This window comes from Phocoena sinus, chromosome 13, assembly GCF_008692025.1.
Source record: "Phocoena sinus isolate mPhoSin1 chromosome 13, mPhoSin1.pri, whole genome shotgun sequence".
In the NCBI taxonomy this organism is placed as follows: Eukaryota; Metazoa; Chordata; class Mammalia; order Artiodactyla; family Phocoenidae; genus Phocoena; species Phocoena sinus.
This window is the reverse complement of record NC_045775.1, coordinates 53,171,595-53,193,038: the sequence shown is the minus strand read 5'-3', so window position 1 is coordinate 53,193,038 and position 21,444 is coordinate 53,171,595. Positions and strand designations below refer to the sequence as shown.

General features: G+C 36.0%; 1 protein-coding gene across 8 annotated transcripts in view; it reads right to left on the bottom strand.

Annotated features, from left to right (window-relative positions):
* Nucleotides 1-21,444, bottom strand: part of EHBP1 (EH domain binding protein 1) — a 357,667-nt gene that overhangs the window by 286,223 nt on the left and 50,000 nt on the right. For all 8 annotated transcript variants that reach the window (XM_032652681.1, XM_032652683.1, XM_032652678.1 and 5 more), the window contains exons 3-4: nucleotides 11,158-11,215; nucleotides 2,526-2,621 (exon numbers count right to left, since the gene is read on the bottom strand). In XM_032652681.1, the coding sequence (XP_032508572.1) occupies nucleotides 2,526-2,621; nucleotides 11,158-11,215 (154 nt within the window). The remainder of the gene's footprint in view (nucleotides 1-2,525; nucleotides 2,622-11,157; nucleotides 11,216-21,444) is intronic.

The window sequence follows — 21,444 nt, the reverse complement described above, 5'->3', positions numbered from 1 at the left end:
ATGGCTTAAAGAGCTGTTTTCCTTCTCAAAACCCTAAAATAGGCTCTATTTTTTCATTTACTAGCAATAGCTATTTTCAATCTAATTCAAATTTCAAAATCAAGCATGCAGGCTAAAGAAATTAATTTCTGGTTAAGTCAGAGAAAAATGAAATACATTGATAACTTTTTTAACAAGTACATTGTCTACGAGCACAACTCTGAATACCATACCTAGGACAAAAAGGATTCAGAGCAGTCCTTTCCTATTTACAAGTTTCAGGATTAAGTAAATTGTGGGACTTTAAGTAAAAGGAAGGGGGAAATATGAAAGAGTTTTCCACTTGAATATTTTAAATGCAAGATCAAAAAAAATTATCATGAAAGAACGAAAAATTATTTTGTTTTACTTTTCTGCTTTTCTATGGAACTCTGGGAAGACATAGAGTCAGGAAGATAAAGTTATTTATCTAAGTATTTATTTAAGTATTTTAAATGGTCACAAGTTTGCCTCCATAGCACAACTGAAGAGAAATGTGTATAATACAGCAAAATGGGGAGGAAGGGGTATTTGGGTTTTTTCCCTACAGACTAACACTTAAAGACATAAGAGTTCAGTGATAGGATATGGTGAACATTCTCATCAGCACTTGAAAACTACACTCACCTCCTAATCCTCCAAGTAACACATTTCAACAGCCACTTTCAACTCAGAATCACTCAGTGCATATCCTTTGCCCAAACACATGGCTGTCAGCCATTTGTTGGCTCTCTTCTAACCCCTTGTTCTCTATCATCATTTTTTTTTAAAGTTGTGTAACTATGTCCATTCACTTGCTTTACCAGTATAAACAGACTGAATCAAAAACACACAAGAGATTACTTAAAAGTCTTCCTCAAGCATGTCAGAGATTTTGCTGTTGTAATCTATATTCAGAATGGTTTGTTATACAGAACAGCCCATACAATGTAAAACAAAATCAAAAACAAACAAACAACCACCACCCCAGGGCTAAATCACAGAGTGACTGGGCAAGTTACCTTCTTCTTTAGTCTCAGTTTCCTTATCAGTACAATGGGAATAATTACAGAAGAATTAAATGAAATAGTACTCTAAAGTACTAAGAATTAAATGAAATAGTACTCTAAAGGTCTTGTTAACTACCAATCGTACTATATCATTTCATTAGCAGAGGTATGGTTAAGGGGGGTTTAATAATAGGCTTTGAGGACAGCTGACTACAGGGTAATAGAATGGTTCTAATCTTTCCTGAAAAAAAAAGGAAGAGCAGCTACAGTCTCATCCCATATTTCTCCCTGGGCAAACAAATCAAGTATTGTGTATACATGATAAGCATAATCAAGTAAGTTATAATACCAATAACATCAAAACTATAAAGGATCCAATAACAATATCAAAACTATAAAATATACATAAAGTGTTAAGAATCTCTGATAAAACAGAGTATCTATGAAACAGAGCGTTTAAAAGTAGTGTCCCATTCAGGGGTTAGTACATCAACATTCATCATACTGTTTTGTTCTATTGATCCCTGCAGTAGTTCCAGAACATATGAATTAATATACTGGATTACAAAATCAAAAGTATTTTTTTACACAGTGATTTCACACTCTAAGCCATATAACTTTGCTCAACTTAGATTTTATATCCTAAAGTATTTTAGTGTATTTTCACAAACTTTATGTTTGTGCTTAATGAGATGTCTTCCTTCATTCTGTCCTTCTGCAAAAGTAACGTCAACACAATTGGAAGGATTCAAAGAAGAAATAAAGCATTTGTTTCCTAACTGCACCACTTTCAAGAAGGCTGAAACTGAGACATATTGGTCTCCACCTTTTTTTTTTGAGCAGGTAAGGAATTGGTTAGGAAAGTAAATATTCTAGTGCATAACTGTCATATGTGTGAGGACTATTTTATAATGTTAAGAAATAAGGAAAACTTTCAAGAAAAAACATATATAAAAAGAGTTAGCTATATGCACAGCTATGATTTTGGGCCTGCACTTGGAATTTATTATCAGAATTTTTATTTTAAGCTATAGTATTTATAAAATATTAACATTTATAAAATATTTATCAAAAATCAATTTTAAACTTATCTTCTTATATTAACATCAACAAAATATTTATCATATACTAATTTAAAAACCTATCTTGTTATTAGTCAAACAAGGCTAACAAAATGAGGGTCAGGACTAAGAATTCCACAAACCTCAGCTTTCCACAGAAAAAGCACTTTAAAGTTCCCTGTGGGGAGAATGTAAGAAGTAGTAAAAGAAGTATTCCAACTGATCTTAATTGGAATAAGTTCAAAAAGACTCCAAAATTATTTGGACTTTATAGACCATGAAACACCCTGATAGCCTTACATTGTTATAAATTGCTATATCTCTAAAAATAACGCACATTAAGGTCCTTACTGCACATTAAGGACCCAAATGTATAGAACAATGAATATTGAAATATTCCATCATTTAGAACTATGATTATATAATAAATCCTATAACTTATAAAACTGGAACTTACCTTAAAAAGTGTCACAGTGATTTCAATGTTTTCAGGAACAGGCCACACTACAACACCACGGTATGGATTTTTTATTCCAGGCTGCCAGCTATGAGCCTACCAGAATAAAAATAATGGCTTCAATTTGAAGTACAGGAAATGCAATGTTAATAATTTACAAAAATATATTGACCCTATTTAACTATCCATTAGATCTCCCTAAAACAAAAATGATTAGTCAAATAAAACTTTTCAAGCATTAAACTTGGGCTATGACGGTTATATCACATGGTAGCTACAGATTACTATCTGTAAACAAACCTTTACCCTCTCCCACGCACACATACACACACACACACACACACACACACAAGAAGATGCAAAAATGAGGTGCCTCATATTTTCAAAAGCTATTTAGGATTGAATAAAAACCTTATTAGGAGAAACATTTTTAAAATTACTTTGTGATTTAGGAACTTAAGGGCAAATTCATTCTTTAAAAGGAAAAATTAATTGTATAGTCTGCATTTAAGATCATTTCCCACTAAACCATAATGTTTATTTGGGTCAAGTAAAGAAGAAAGCAGTTTGTACAGTTAATGTTTCTAGTGCCTATAATTTTAAAGACTTTTTTCCTTGTAAATATTGATTATCAAGGTTCCCTAAGGAACCCCCTGAAATGTGGGGGTCACCACTCTAGGTCTTCCGTTGTGGTGGCATTTCCAGCCAAAGCTAATGCATAATGGTATGCCAAGACAGCTCAACTAAATTTTCATCTCTCTGGGCTTCAGGACTGGTCCGTGGACATGCTATGAAGGTGGTAATAAAAGCTGACACTTAAGAAGTACTTTCTATATGTCAGTGCATATTTGGAATTTACTTATGTTTAACTCATTCAATATGCATAAGAACCCTATGAGGTAGCTACTATTCATTCATTCATTCACTCATTCACTCACTCAATTGATACTATCTGCCAAGCATTGTCTAGGAACTGTAGTTAAAAAAGAAAATCTGCCTTAGTGGAGTTTTCAGAATAGTAGGAAGAGACAGTCAAACAAAATAATTAAGTAAAACAGACAGCATGTTAGGTAGAGAGAAACACTGTGGAGAAAAATGAAAGTAGGGAAGAAGGATGGAAGGGGCAAGAGAAAGTAACAATTTTCAACAGGTTAATCAGAGAAAAGTGTCAATGAGCCGGTGACGAGAGAAGACCGTAAGGAGTTGAATCAGGTATTTTAAAACATGGGAAGAGCTTTCTAGGGAGATGGACCAACAACTGGAAAGGTGCTGAGGCAGTTAGATAACAACAATGCCAATGTGGCTGGAGCAGAGTGGTCAAAGAGAAGAGCAGCAGGAGATAAGACTAGAGAAATCACAGAGGGCCCAATCATATGAAGCTCTGACAGCCCATTCCAAAGATTTTGGTTTGTAATTTGAGTGAGATGGGAAGCCACTGGAGGATTTTAAGCAGAGGAATGATGAAGTTATGTTTTTTGACTCTAGCAAATGTATTTAGAATAGGCTTCAGATGTAAGAGAGGAAACAGGGAGACCAGTAAGCTACTGCAATAATCCTTTGGAGAGCTAATGGTGAGTTGGCTTGGGGTAGTACAAAGTAGTCAGATTCCATATATTTTTTCATAGTTTCAAGATAGAATCAATAAGGTTTTCTGTCTGATTGTATGAAAGAAAGTAGCCAAGGCTGATTCTAAGGCTTTCGCCCTTGAGCAAGTACATAAAAGGAATTGCTATTAACAGATATGAGGCAAAACTGCTGAAGGATCAAGTTTGGAAAATAAGATTAGGAACTCAGTTTTATACACATTAAATCTAAGTTAACTTTTAGATATTCAAGTGTAGGTGTTTAAATAGGTAGCTGGATGTATGTGCCGGGAGTTATAAATTTGAGAATCATCAGCGTGCAGGTGATACTTAAAACTTGGATGTGATCCCAAGGGATTGAGGAGAGAGAGAAAGAGAGAGAGGGAGACAGGGAGGGGGAAAGAGAGAGAGAGAGAGATAAAGGCTCAAGAACTGAACCTTGGAGCACAACAATAACAGGTCCAGGAAATGAGGCGGAATCAGCAAAGAAGGGTCAGTAAAGCAGAAGGAAAAGCAGAGGCATGTGGTATTCTGAAACTCTAGTGGAGAAAATGTTTTAAAGGAGAAAGGAACAACCATCTGTCCCAAATCTTGGTGACAGGTCAAATAGGATGAGGTCTGGAAAATGAGCCCTGGATTTAACAAAGCAGAAACCATTACTGACCTCACAAGAGCAGTTTCAGTGGAATGACAAGGGTAAACACCTGACTGGATTAGCATGGATTCAAGAAAGAACAGGAAGAAAGAAACTAGCAAGTACATTCAAGTCCTCTGAGGTGTTTTGCTGAAAGAGAAAGAGAAAAATAGGTTGGTGCTAGTGGGAGAAATAGTGTCAGAAGAGAATTTTTTAAATAAGAGAAAAATATTTTTAGGCTGATGAGAAATATCCAGTTAAGAGGGAAAATTTAATGATGCAGAAGAGAAATAATTGCTAGAGTAATGTCCTTAACAGTACAAAAGGAGACAGATTGGCCTTTGCTCGGAGCACAGACGATTCTTCCATAATAATAGGAAAGGAGCTAAAGTATATGAGTGCAGGTGCATGTCAGGGAGCAGATTTAACACATGAAGAAACTGAGGCACAGACTGGCCCAAGATCACACAGCAAGTAAGTGGCAAAAGTTGAATTTGAACCCAGGAAGTGGAACTGAGAAGGGATCAAGATCATGGAAACTTATGTCTGTGCAAATCTTATCATATCTTGTTAGTTAAAATACCAGCAGAATATTGTAAGTTAACTATACTTCAATAAAAGATAAAATACCAGCACAAGATATAGGTTTAGCAGCACTAAGCTACTCCCACTCCAGCTAAATTGTCAATAACTCCCTCTCTATTCTCTCTTCATTGCCCCCAGATCACAAAACTTCAGGTGAGGAAAGGGAAGTAGAGACTCACAAGAGACTTAGCACACCACAGCCAAAGGTTTGCTGATTAAAAAACATCTCCAGGGATTCCTCTATTCCCCTGCCTATTTCTATGCCTGTTGACAGTCCTAGAACAAAAACTCCACAAAGTAAACAATATCCATTTTGAAAAGTAAATTGCTGCCCATCTTAGAAAATCTTTTATCAAAACTCTACATAGTCTACATATTTAATTCTTAAGATTTATGACAACTCTAATTCTCATGTACTGTCATGGTAGATCAAGCAATTTCTCTGGTCTCTTCAAACTTCCCATAATTATATTTTCATAGTCGCCCAATACAGTAAAAAAAAAAAAAAGACCATAATAACTGAACTTTATTTATTAGCCACGGCAGAAAAGACAGAGTTTTTGTAAAATTTGGAATGGAAAAAAAAGACCATCAAAGAATTTTAGGCCTGAAAATATCTTTAGGAGATCTAAACCAGGTCCAGATAAGGAAACTGAAGCAATTAAAGAGTAAATGGCTTGCCTAAAGCCGTACTAATAATCAGCAGGAGAACCAACTCCATGATTTTCAAGTTCAGAGTTCTTCACCCAACCGACATCATAGCAAACTCTATTTCTGATTCACACAGTAGTCAAGAAAATAGTCTTCTATCCCTAAGTTCTTAACATTTATGTATATGACACAGAGGTCAAGAATGGGAAAAGCAGGGAATGTGGAGACCAACTAACAACTGGGCAGGGTTAGAAGATGGTGATACCATGTAATTTCCTCAGGTATCCTAATGCTGCTCCTCTAAATGACCTCTTTAAATTCTCAATCTTGGATCAGGGAATGGTAATTAGACCAATAAACAAACAAAAATACAATCTGCTTAATGAATTAAATTTTTTTTTTCTTTTTTTTTTGCGGTACACGGGCCTCTCACTGTTGTGGCCTCTACCGTTGCAGAGAACAGGCTCTGGACGCACAGGCTCAGTGACCGTGGCTCATGGGCCCAGCCGCTCCGTGGCATGTGGGATCTTCCCGGACCGGGGCATGCACCCGTGTCCCCTGCATCAGCAGGCGGACTCTCAACCACTGCGCCACCAGGGAAGACCTTTTTCTTTTTTCTAATAAAAAGAGATGGAAAGGTGCTAGTTCCCAAGCTGCTAGTATGCTGCCATTTTCTGACCATTCTATCCAGCAACCCTTCCCAGCAAGAGAAAAGGTCAAACTAAGACAGAGCTCTGGCTTTCTGATAGTCTTTTTAGGGACTGTACACCTAGCTAAGTTAGGACAGTGTAACAATACCAATTAGTCCAGCTGAGTATCTGGCAATGCCAGCTTTATAATGTTAGCTAATTATTATATACTAGGCAGAAAACAGAATCAGTAAATTTTGCTGGAGAGGAAACTATGGATGTACATAGCAGCAAACCTGAAGGAAAAAAAAAAGTGTTCCTAGTCAGAAGAGCTTACTACAACTTCTACCTCAAACAGAATTAAAGAACCTGAAGCTAGAAAAAGAATGAAAAGTCTAATACAGGTAACTAAAAATAGCTGCAGTATTAAACATCTAACTGTACAAATCAACTGAGACAGGAATTTAGGTTCTTAAGAACTTTACTTTTTAAAAAGCACCTCATATTGGCACTCACCAGCACTACAAGAACCCTGATCAGTTTTTATTCAGAATAACAGAAAGGATTTCCCTAGAAAATAATTTGGTACAAAACACATACAGCTATTTCGCTAGCTCCTTAGTAGAGTCAGGAAAGGCAGGTTATTTAATCATTTGCCAGCATCCTAGTACAGTTAACAACAGAAAGGATGAAGCCACATTATCCAGTTCCATTCATATTTTTTTTCACTTTTTAATCATATCACAGGTCCTTTAGCAAAGGCAGACCTAAGGAAAAGGTAACATTTCTCAATTTTGAGTAATGACTCTATAAAATGCCTTATTTTCAAATTATTTCATATCATATCTTACCTAAAAGACTTGTACCTAATATGGAACTAAACACAGAGTAAATATTCACTTGTTACTTCTGATTCCTACAAAATCAAAATATTTCACTGAAAATTTATAACTGTCAATTTAGTTTTTAAATTGATGATTTTCAATTTATAAAACTGCATCTACCCATAGGTTTAAGATGTCACACATAAATTTATCTTAGAGTTGTCCATATCATGGTCATAAGTCAAAGCTCTACAACTATACCCACCCCTTCATGATACCACAGCACATTGATAAAGGCTATAGTACAACCACAGAGCAGGGAAGTAGAGGTGGTAATGCCATCCAAAAGCTGGTGAGGACTTGCAAGCTCTTGTTTCCCTTTGGAACTCTCCCATCTCTCTGTGAGTTTAAATTTACAAGACTAGATCTAAGGCAACAGACTACTCTGCCATAATTCTTCTTGACTATCACAATCTCCCTGCTTCCTATTGTCAAACACTGTACTGAAAAATAATTTATCTAAGCATATACAAATCCACTACAGCCTGAAAAAATCTGTTATAAATGCCATGACTTGAGGATAAGAGGCGGGGAAGCTGCATATTGGGATAATTACTCATGGTTATTATTTTCTCGATAAAAAATGATTCAGCAATGAGTTCTTTATATATTTAACTAGAAAAATAGACATGTACCCAAAGAAAGTGAGCAATAAACTGAAAACTAAACTTTAAATTAAATAAGGCAATGTGCCTTATTATTTTACTGTCTAATCTGTTATCCGGGTGTCAGTTATAAATTTCAATCCACCAATATAAAAAAGGTAATCAACTATACTTCAATAAAATAATTTAAAAGGGCAGATATACTCAGAATCAGGCAAGATAAATAATAACTTATACAGATAACCAAAGAAAATTAATTACTGCGTAGTTCAAACTCTTTCCAGAAACACAGTTAAAAGTAAAAACTAGACTATTTTCTGGCCAATGGTTGCAGAAATCTGTTTTCCCCCAAGTGATTTCAAAGGGACTTAGCAAGCAAATAATATTTCAAAGGAAAAATGTCAGAAAACAGACGAGTCTTTCAGAAGAAAACAATGGTTCTAGTCTGTGGATTTAATATAACTGATAGATAATTTTTAAAAAATAATAGCTGGGGACAATTTTATTTTTTTTAATTAAAAAATGCCATGGATCTCAAGCTTCTCAAGATTAAAAAAAAGTTATTTGTTTAATTTTCACAATAATATCATTAGCATTTCTTTCATAGCTTCTGGAACTGATTTTTACATCCTTATTTAGCTGTTGTGAACAATTTACAGAACAGCATTTCACATATACATGAACATATTATGTATATGCTATAATAAACAACACATTGTAACTTCTCATAAACTTTTCAAAAGTGCACCTATAATGTTTCAAGAGAAAATACAATGATTCTAAAATATCCAGAAGGGACCTGAAATATTAAGAGCATCACAACTGGAAAATTAGTCCAATAAGAAATAGTTCCTTCTAGAAAATATTATATTTTGAGAAAAATCAACCTGTAGCCTATGTTTGTATTTCACCATCTGGATTCAATCAATATTTGATACAATATAAAATAGAATCTGGACCTAAAAGTTATTTGACTTTCAAAAATGTAATTAAGTTAAAAGTATACTTAATTTCAAATATGGGTATACTGAATTGACCTTTAATCTAAAGTATTTCATTATGCTTCATAATGTTTTAAGAAAACAATTAGTATCTAGTTTCTAAAAGAGGGACATCACTTTTTGTTGATAGCTAAAAAAATTTAGGGTCGATTTCTAATGTTTATAGTTATATTCAGATTCTTCTATCATACTTAGTGGATGGCCTAATATTGTTCCTTTTCACAAAAGCTTAAGACCCACTGAGCAAAACTGACAGATGACCCTAAGTCTATTTTTAGAACCCCTTCTCATAAATAGATAAGAAAATATTACATGTCCAAAATATAATGCCCCCAAACTACAAATGTATGCTTTGAAGAAAATGCTATTCATGAGGTGAAGCAACTGGACCTTTCCTATATTGCTGGTGGGGGTATATTAAAAGTTCAAAATGTATGTACCCTATTACCCATTGATTCCATTCCAAGTTATTCGTCCAAGAGAAAACATTTGTCCCCCCAAATACTTGAACAGTAATGTTTACAACAGATTTATTCACAATAGTTGAACACTCAGAACATTCACTGGAAACAAATCAAATGTTCATCAACAGATGTATAAAAAATCACACTGCAGTATATGTGCATGATGGAATACTGCTCAGCAATGAAAAAAGTTAAACTACCAACATTCACAATACCATGAATAAATCTCGAAAACATGCTGTACAAAAGAAGCCAGACATAAAATAGTACTTCTGTATGATTCTATTTATGTGAAATTTAAGAACAGGCAAAAATAGCCTACGGTGATAGAAAAATCGGAATAGTAGTTGCCTCTAAGGATTGGGAATTGACTGGAAGAGGACTCAAAGGAAAAAAGGTGATGAAAATTGTCTATATCTTGATAGCAGTGGTAATTATACAACAATATATTTATCAAAACTCATAAAATTGTGTACTTAAAATCTGTGACTTATACCATATATAAATTTTAATTCAATAAAAATAAAATTTAAAAAGATGCCCTTAAAAAATTTTTAATTCTGAAATTTAATTAAATTAAAATTTAATTTCAGTTAAAATGAATAAATTTTTCTTTACGTAAGTCTACTTATGGAAAAACCAACATTCAATAAACATGCCTGTAGTTATTGTGTGCTTATAAAAATATACTCATACTTACTTGTCTATAGATTGGAATTTTTAAAATACCTAGAATTGTTATTGAACATTTTAAAATTCTGTTCTGGGATTCCCTGGTGGCGCAGTGGTTAAGAATCCACCTGACAACGTAGGGGACAGGGGTTTGAGCCCTGGTCTGGGAAGATCCCATGTGCCACAGAGAAACTAAGTCTGTGAGCCACAACTACTGAGCCTGTGCTCTAGAGCCTGCGAGCCACAACTACTGAGCCCATGTGCCGCAACTACTGAAGCCCGTGCGCCTAGAACCTGTGCTCTGCCACAAGAGAAGCCACCACAATGAGAAGTCCATGCACCGCAACGAAGAGTAGCCCCCGCTCGCTGCACCTAGAGAAAGCCCACGCACAGCAACGAAGATCCAACACAGCCAAAAAATTTTTTTCTAATTATAAATAAATAAATAAAATTCTGTTCCACTCCCCACAAAGCCATAAGAACAAAAAATTAAAACCTTTGAAAAATCCAACTCCTCTTCAGTAACCCAGCAATGGACTCAGATAACTCATCATTCCTTATGTGTGTCCTAACTTCATCCTCTTGGAATCTGAATAAAGTAATCCTAGGTATAATTTTGTAAGTGATATTTATTTAATCATTATTTCATGATATCCTAGCACAGAGAAGTTAAATAACTATTATGTTATTCAAGGCTACCAAATCCAAAATCAAAACTCAGGTAACTGGCTCCTGCTTTAGGAACTGCAGTAACAAGATTACATACAGCGCCTGATCAATCATTTTAGTACATTAGATAATAAGAAATAACCTAAAATATCAAGTAATATTTTAAAATATTCTTCACTGGGACCAGAGAGGCTTAATAATATGACCAAAAGTCAAATTCAATATTTGGGTAAGAAATTTAGAAAACAGACAAACCTTGGAAGACTTCCTTCGGCTTCTTCTCGTCCAAACTACCACCAGTTTATCTGGTTGCCTGCCAAACAAGAAAAAGATTACGTATAATTTATCTTAAATCAAATAATAAAATTTAGTTCTGGCACCTCTAAAAGAACAAAAAATCATCTGCTTTAGATTACATAGAACCGTTGCACTTACAATAAAGCTCTATAAATTATTCATATATAGTAGATGTTGAATACAGATATGATCTAATTTAAATGACTAATATTTCATCCACATGTTTTTCTAAAAATACTTTACCAAGTAAATTCACTGGGACAAACCAAGTAAAATTAAATACTTAGACTATTTTAAAAAGAAAAGCAAGGGCTTCCCTGGTGGCGCAGTGGTTGAGAGTCCGCCTGCCGATGCAGGGGACACAGGTTCGTGCCCTGGTCCGGGAAGATCCCATATGCCGCGGAGCGGCTGGGCCTGTGAGCCATGGCCGCTGAACCTGCGCGTCCGGAGCCTGTGCTCCGCAACGGGAGAGGCCACAGCAGTGAGAGGCCCGCGTACCGCAAAAAAAAAAAAAAAAAAAAATCCTTTAAAACAATACTATATTTCTAACACATTATCCATTTTAATTTAGAGAAAATAAGCATAAAAACGATACTTCCAAAGTAACTTAAATCTGTGGTTTACACTACTCTTGCATCTCTGTATCTTATGACCAATGCTTATGGTTTTCAAAAACATTTTATAATCAATCATCTCAACTATCTTCATAAAAACAATATAATACCAAAAAATAGGCAAGGTACATTCTGGCAAAGTTACATCAAAAGTTCTGGCAAAACCAAGACCAAATGAAATACAGGTCTTCTAATTCTCATACCTCTCTTCTTTATCTTCTGCCAACATAAAGTTAAAAACAAAACACACTCACATTTTCAGCTAATACAACTAAGTTCTCTTTAATGCTTAGGGAAAACATAAAAACTATGATTATCAGTTCTTTTACTTAGATTTTTATTTTTAAAAAATCTTAGATAAAAGCTTTTTAACCAAGAAATGAATGATATTACTCATCTCAGTGACCTTCACCACTTTCTCTGTCTCCTTCATTTTACCCTGGTATCTTTCATTATCAGCAGATGACCTGTCCTCCTATTTAACTACCTACCTACCTACTTACCTTCCTACCTACATACATATATTATAAAAGGTCACCAGCCATAAACTCCTGATCCAGTGATTTACCTAGAAACCTGTCCAAAGAGCAACAGTTGTCTAATAAAAGATATTACTGAGGAACTGACCCTGAATGTAGTACAGAGAAATAAAGTGATAATATTTTTTAAAGAAGGTAAGAGACATAGAAGATAGATTGAGAAGTACACACACCTAATAGAAATTCTAGGGCTTCCCTAGTGGTGCAGTGGTTAAGAATCTGCCTGCCAATGCAGGGGACACGGGTTCAAGCCCTGGTCCGGGAAGATCCCACATGCTGCAGAGCAACTAATCTCGTGCGCCACAACTACTGAGCCTGCACTCTAGAGCCCATGTGCCACAACTACTGAAGCCCGCATGCCTACAGCCCGTGCGCCGCAACAAGAGAAGCCACCGCAATGAGAAGCCTGCACACCACAATGAAAGAGTAGCCCCTGCTCGCCGCAACTAGAGAAAGCCCGCACACAGCAACAAAGACCCAAAGCAGCCAAAAATAAATAAATAAATTTATTTAAAAAAAGAAATTCTAGAAGTTTAGAATAGTGGGAATGGCAGAGGCAATACTAAGGAGAAAAGGCTAAGAATGTTCCAATAAAGATAGGGTCCTTAGGTTGAAAATATATATTAACAAATAAACAGGATAAATAAAAAACTAATCTATGTCTAAATACCTTGCAACTACGGAACAGCAAGAATAAAGAGAAAAATCATAAAAGAAAAGATAGGTTACCAGCAAAGGCGTAATTATGCTGACAACAACTTCATAGCAGCAACAGCGCCCAAAATACAATGAAGCTAACGATCTTCAAGTGCTAAAGGAAAATAGATGCCATCCTGGAGTTTCATATTGGCTAAACTACCATTTAAGAAATGGTTTCAGACATAAAAGACTAAGAGTTTACAATCTATATAACCCAGCTAAATACAGGAAGGAGGAGGATGCAAGAAGCAATATAAATGTGGTAAAATGTTAATACTTGTTCATTTTCAGTGATAGGACCTGAAGAAAACAAGAGTAGACAAAAAAACAAAAGTAAGGTTCCAATGAAACTATTTCATCAAGGCATCTTCTAAACAAATGCAGTGTGTTTCTGATGGTGATAGTAACCAGCATAGTATAAAAACAAAAAATGGTGGTTCTCCACCCAAGACTAAACCAGTTCCCAAACAGTGTCAGGCTTTGAAGACAACAACTGTAAAAACCAGTAGCTTGCTTTGGTGAATCTTTCCAGCGTGAGCTGTTGGGAGCAGGAGCCAGATGCCAAAGTGCTAAATTACAGATGAAACAGAAGAAAGTTTCTATGAAACATCAGAGTGTTCATCTAAGAATCTGAACCAATGGAGAAACAAACAAAACCTTGTTCAACACAGAGAAGTAGAACAGGACAAATGACATGAAGATGGGGAGCAGTATAGCAACATGACAACAGAGCTGGGCAGAGGGTATGATCAATGATGGCAGCTTAACAGCAGAGGGACTGCGTAGCCAACCAGTGCAAGCTACCTTATTTGAAAGCATTGGTGGCTTGCTGGAACACTTTACCTAGATTACTACACTAACCTTTTTACTATGTTCTCACCTCCACATTTCCAGCCCAACCTCAACTCTTAGTTATATTTCTGCAATACTTCTTTAGAAATGCTATAAAGATCTTACCGATTTTCCTTATTATCCTTACTGGGCTCTTATACTGAAGGTACTACCGACTGGCACTTGAAGGTTGAATTTCACAGATTTATTTGACCTAAATAGTATTCTATTTTAGTTTAAATTTAAACTTTAAAAAACATTTCTTACTTAAATGCCTTTAAACAAGGTCCATGCTATCCAGATTACTAGAGCCTTCAATGCTATCAACTGCTTCACACATGACCAGCTTCACTCTTAAGATGATCTACTTAGTCCCTGTATGCATTTGACCCTGTGACACCATAGCATGCAAGATAACATCCATATTCCTGAATGTGGTTTATAAGGCACTTCACCACCTGACTCTGATCTACTTTTCTAGATGCAAAACCTACAAATATCTCAAAGGCATCTTGCTTTCCAACCAATCCCTGAACACTTATTCAATTTCTTCACATCTTTGCATGTTACAAACTTTTTTTAAAACCTCTTCTTTTCTCTCCTTTTCTACCTGATAAACTCTTAATTCATCACTTCCTCTGTGAAAACCTGACCATTTCTCATTCCATTCCCACTTCATCCCACATACTAAACCTCAGGCAGAGTTAACTGCTCCTTCTACTGTATTTCCAGTAATACTCTAGACACCTCTTTTTTAATATCCTATGCACCCTGTATTACATTATTTGTTATTATTTCTATCTCCTCCACTAGACTGTGCTCCTTTATCAACCATATCTTATTTATCTTTCTATTCCTAGTAACTAACAAGAATCTGGTACAAGATTGAGGCTTGACGTACATTCACTACTGAATGAACCTTAAATTTCATCCAGGAATTCCCAGTTGGTAAATTATAATTGATGAGGTCCAACTAAAGCCTGTAGCTACATAATACATTCTCTCTGCAGCTTATTTGAGCTTTGCAAGCATCCTCACCTTGGCTGCACATTGGAATCTCCTGGGAAGGTAGAGTGCAAAGCAATCCCCACACCTCCCGACTTGGAACATTAGTGAGGTATTAGTTGTGATGGCAGTGAGGGTGTCTCCCCTCCATGATATTGTCCTAGTGCCACCTGCACAGTTGCCTCCACCTAACTTGGCCTCTCAGCATCTCCCTCCCCTCAACCCGTTCTGATCTTGTGTTTCAGAAAAGGGAAGCCACTTACTGTAAAAAATTAGGAAGGGTGGTCTCCTAACCTATATGCCTGAAGTTCCAAGTATGTAAATATAACATAAATTACTTTGAGAATGTCTCCAGAGATGAATAAACTTTTTTGTAATTCTAAGTCATGTCCAATTTTATAATGTCTTCATTAGAAATCAGCCCACCTTTACATTATCAGGGACAAAGCAAGGCAGAATGTTCTAAAATAAAGAACTGTGCTGTTATTGTTCTCATAGAAGAACACCAAAAACCACACAACTGGTTGACCACAATTAATATTTTAAGCATCCATGCTGTACTAGAAAAGAACCATTAAATATTTACTTATGTGCTCCCAAGAGGCCAGGGATAGAGCAATTGTGAGAGTTTTATCCAACTACCAAAGAACCTATATAACTTTCTATCAAAAAAGTCAAGACAACCTGATAGAGCCCAGATTTTAGAGAGAATCTAACAATCACGTACTTAACATTTCTACCCCATTACCTAAGTAACCAGGTAGCACTACACATACAGATATATAAACATACACACATATATTTATATACAAATATTTACATATATAAACATTTTATATACATACACATAAAATGTACACAGACACACTGCCTGAGTTCCACTGGAAAATTTGTAGTTTTTTGGTGGGCTTATGCAGCAGAGGAAACTTTACAGTTAAAAATAAGGGACTTCCCTGGCAGTCCAGTGGTTGAGACTCCATGCTTCCACTGCAGGGGGCATGGGTTTGATCCCTGGTCAGGGAACTAAGATCCCACATGCCAGGCAGTGCGGCCAAAACATGAATGAATGAATGAATAAAATAAAAATCGACCTTCTATCCTACCCTCAGAGTCCTTAAAAAGCAACAAGTTGAATCTGAAGGTGGCAAGACTTATCTCACGCTATAGTCCTGATGCTAAATTCTGTAGAGGAGGAAGGACAGGAGGAAAATGGAAGTGGAAGGAGGAAAAGATATGAGAGCTACAATGAACCAGCTTATAAAGCAATAAACTGTATCTTTCTTTCGTCTGCAACTAAGTTTTGGGCCCTTCTTCTCTTTGCCACTAGTGATCTACTGTGATCAAAGTAAATTTAAAGAAAAACATTTCTGGCTTAAATTTAGATTCCTTTACTCTTTCCTACTCTCGCATGTATGTCACTTGTGTGAGGTGAGACACAAAGCCATGAGAAAAATCCCAAAACCATCACGTGAAAACCAGCCTCATCACTCTCCAGAATCATAATAAGCATTCAACAAATATTTTATTGAATGCCTATTACATTCCTGGCACTGTGGTGAGCCATGGAGATGAAAAGACAAAAGAAGACAAGACTTGATCCTCTGGAAGTTTACATTCTAGTGGAGACACAAACAATTAAAGCAACTACCCAACTCCAGGCACAACCTGTGATAACTGTGGTTACTATTAGTTAATGAAATTACATGTCATTTAAAGAATATACTTTTCTGTATTTTCTACAATGAATTTATATTACTTTGTGGTGGGGAATTATTTAAATGTGGAGGGGGAGTTATTTAAAATAAAATAGCACTTTTAAGTTTGGAATTACATATGAACAGACAGAATTAAACAATTAAATTTTAAAATTTCATTGTATTTATTTTTTAACTTTTTATTTTATATTGGAATATAGCCAATTAACAATGTTGTGATAGTTTCAGGTGCACAGCAAAGAGACTCAGCCATACATATACATGTATCCATTCTCCTCCAGACTCCCCTCCCATCCAGGCTGCCACATAACATTCAGCAAAGTTCCCTGTACTATACAGTAGGTCCTCGTTGGTTATCCTTTTTAAATATAGTAGTGTGTACATGTCAGTCCCAAACTCCCTAACTATCCCTTCCCTCCATCTTTCCCATACTGGTAACCATAAGTTCATACTCTAAGTCTGTCAGTCCGTTTCTGTTTTGTAAATACATTCATTTGTATAATTTCTTTTTAGATTCCGCATATAAGCGATATCATAGGATATTTCTCTTTTTCTGTCTGACTGACTTCACTCAGTATGACAATCTCTAGGTCCACCCATGTTGCTGCATTATTTCATTCTTTTTTATGACTGAGTAATATTCCATTGTATAATATATGTACCACATCTTCTTTATCCTTTCCTCTGCTGATGGACATTTAGGTTGCTTCCATGTCTTGGCTATTGTAAACAGTGCTGCAATGAACACTGGGGTGCATGTATCCTTTTGGACCATGTTCTCTGGATATATGCCCAGAAGTGGGATTGCAGGGTCATATGGTAGCTCTATTTTTAGTTCTGTTCTCCATAGTGGCTGTATCAATTTACATTTCCACCAACAGTGTAGGAGGGTTCCCTTCTCTCCACACCTTCTCCAGCATTTATTGTTTGTGGATTTTTTTGATGATAGCCATTTTGACTGGTATAAGGTGATACTTCATTGTAGTTTTGATTTGTGTTTCTCTAATTATTAGCAAAAAATTGCATTGAATTTGAAGACCTCTCAGCTGAATTAATCTGTTTTCTAAGTCAATAGAAGTGGAAGAGGTGTATTCTTTGTCTTAAGTTAACATAAATGTTCCCTAAGGTCTGAGCTGGCCATAGACAAAATTTTGAAAGAGGCCCCACTTGACTCTGCAGCCCTCCTTTACCTGCAGCGCCTCCAATGTCTGGGGCATTCTTCCTTGGGCCTGCAAAGTCAGTATGGCACTCCATTACAGGACCCAACAATAAAATTTTAACAAATGCTTTTCAGATCACTAATTCTCTTCTATATCAATTAAAATCCCCCTTTCTCCAGGGTAAGTATCTTAGGAAGGTAGTCAAAGGAAAGAAAACTGGGGAAACAATTTGTATTAATTTAGGAGATATGAATTGTAAAAGGCGGCTCCTCAAAGATGACATAGTACAGAGGAGAGATTACTAGACTGGAGGTTGGGAAACTTGTTTTTCCTAGTTCTGGCACGTAGTGACCTTAGGAATGCCTCTCCATATCTCTGAGCCTATTCCCTAATTTATCAAATGAAGAGATTGTACTAAGACCTCAGCTAGTTCTAAAACTATGATTCAGTGACCATATGATTAAATGACTCAAATTGGTTAAATATTTTGTGGTTTAAAATGAAATGAGAAATTAAAGAATAGAGTAAAGCATTTGTGGCACAGAATCCTTTGCCTCCTGTTTTCTGACAACCTAGAGGTAGTTAATATTACCACCTTTGAATAATATTATGAAAGGGGAAGTAGTATCTTTTAGCAGAGCAGTAAATGGACCACCGAAGATTCAGGCTCCCTGTCCAAAGCACAATGTTAAACCTGGGAGATGTTGCAGGAAGCCCCTTGTCCCCAACCACCACCACCATTCCCAGCACGCTGACACTGCGATGGAACTACATGATACCCCTCACCACTGGTGTCACTTCTGGAGGAGAGTGGATAATAAATGAGTATGCCTTCTCCACACCAGCTGAATGGAGAGGATTCCAGAATGCAAAGGAGGGCAGAGTCATAAGATAAAAGGTGTATGGGCTCCTGAATGACCACGTGGAAGTCCAGTCAACCTCTCTAGATTGAAAAGTGAGCAAGAAATGGACTTTTATTGGGTCAAACCACTTTGATTTTGGGGTGTGTCTGCTACAGTAACTCCTCAACATATAGAAAATTCAAAAGACACACATACATAACAATAAAGCAGTTGCTGTCTTGTAGAAACTTACACTGCAAAGTGCTGAGACCAAATTTAACCTTTTTATGTCCTACTGGTTTTCACATATATGAAATTGATGTTTCTGAAGATAAAAGACAGCTATACCTCAGAACTTAGTAATTAATATTTATGCCTTTGAGCTTTTCCTAAATTATAAATAAGGAATCATAAGCCTTTAGAACACAAAAAGTACAGCATATTCCTCTCACCAAAGAATACAGGAGGGGCTTCCCTGGTGGCGCAGTGGTTGAGAGTCCGCCTGCCGATGCAGGGGACACGGGTTCGTGCCCCGGTCCAGGAAGATCCCACATGCCGCAGAGCGGCTAGGCCCGTGAGCCATGGCCGCTGAGCCTGTGCGTCCGGAGCCAGTGCTCCGCGACGGGAGAGGCCACAACAGTGAGAGGCCCGTGTACCACAAAAAAAAATAATACAGGATATGCTTACAATGAGGAAAAGAAAGCTCACAATATTAACCCTGATGTTAATGTGAATAGGTACTTCACTAAATAACAAGGTTATTCCTTTTAGGGGAAAGGGCTCTTAGCCATAACTGAACATTTCATGGTGGGATGTTGTGAATATTGAAATGAAAGGGGGAAAATTGTCTTATCACAGAAATACTCTAACTATTTCTCAAGTAATTATTTTTATCCTTCAGTAGGTACACCTGCCTCCTATTGTACTATCACTGCTTGTAGCTCCAGTTAATTATACTCCTTTATGCTTACTTCACAAGAGTTATTTAGCAAGCTGTAATAATTAATTCAATAGGAAAAAAAAATTCTACAAGACAAAGTACACATACACAGGATATATTTCTTTTCTGTAAAAATGAAAGGACAGTTCTAATAATAAGAGATGTAAATCTTTGTCACTCAAATAAAAATATTTTTTTAAATTATATTTTGCCTCTTCCTACCATCTTTAAAATATTTTCACGGAGTGATTGCTTTTGGTTAAAAATGTTTAACTGGTGACACATATGGACTTTCGCTGACAGGGATTCTAATAGCTATGTATTTAGGAACAACACCATTCAAACTGAGGAAGTGCAGTTTGACAAACTTGAGCTAAGTAAACTTCCTGAGAGGCCATCAAAAAATACACACACATGTATATATAATTTTTCTGCTATACTATTAAAGAGTATAAAGGGTTTATAATTTCTAATATAAAGATATTTGAGAGAAATAGCGTTATAATCAATCACTGCTGTATCATGTGTGCAATACTGACCTTCCCAAATAATACTTCCTACTTTCTTTACTGTTTTATAAAATCACCCATGATGCTTCCTTTAATTTAGCGTATTACTTACTACTTCTTTTTTTCTAGTCCTGTTTGAACAAGCCTCACATGTCACTCACATAAATATTAATATTTCCAAGTCATGTACCGGGCTTCCTGGAAAAGAGATTAGTAGAAAAAAAAAGGATACATCACTCAGACCATTCCCCAGCCCTCCTAAACAATCATATTCACCATTTTCTCTCAACACAATTCTGCAATTGCTGTCATTTTATGTTTGGATGATTACATTTGTCTGTCTTGCTTCTATCTGACTTTAAGGTTCTCAAGAGTTTTCCTGGTATTCATAAAGCGTTTTCCTGGTATTCACAAATCATTTACTGGGAGGGAGGCAGGGAAACAGAATATCATGGATAAAAAAATCATATGAAGGCAGACAGATCTGGGTTCCCCTCCTTCGGGTTGTACCATCTAAGCCTCAAGATGTTCCTCATTTGTGAAATTAGAACCTCAAAGGACCAATGTAAAGATCTGTTAAGATAATGCAAATAAAGTACTTAGATCAGTGCCTGTCTTTCAGCAAATTTTCAGATAATGTTAGCAACCATCCCGTGTCTATGCTTCCAAACAGCTTTGTATAGTCTCCCTCTTAAATGTGAACAAACGAAGGATCATCTGAGGAAAGTTTCTAATATAAAAGGCAAGTGGCTAAAAGAGAGAAAAAATAAACTTGAAAGAAACTGAAGACATTATCACTAATAACCTTGGAAATACAGAAGATACTGTACCCATGAAAAATATAAAAGGAAAATTAAAAGAATAGTAAAGAAATCTGTAAATTATGTTATGTCATCCTTTTTCATTTAGGAAAGTAAAAATTGAAGAGTCTGAAGATAAAGTTGAGGAAATCTTCCACATCTAGAATAAAGTAACAGATGTTCAATGGGAGAGAAAAGACTAGAAATTTAGATCAATCCAGAGGTTAAAAGTCTCACTAATTTCCCAAGATGACAGTGAAAAAAGGTCTCAAGATGTCATCTATGCCACAGGTCTAGAAAGAAATCATTCCAAAGTGGAATAGGACACTGGAAGACTCCAGGAGAAAAAGGAATTGATGAGTCACCAATGTTTAACTGTTTTGAGAGGGATATTGAGAGGCTGACAGAAAAATTTGGAAATAATAATGATATATACATGAGGGGAAAGGGGAAAAAAAGTAATTTTTAACCCAAGAGAAATCAAAAGAAAGAAAATGTAATCATAATACCATAGCGCTCGATGTAAACAATACCAAGTCATAACAATGAATTCTGACCTAGCTCTGGTAGAGCTGATTGGAGACTAGGAAG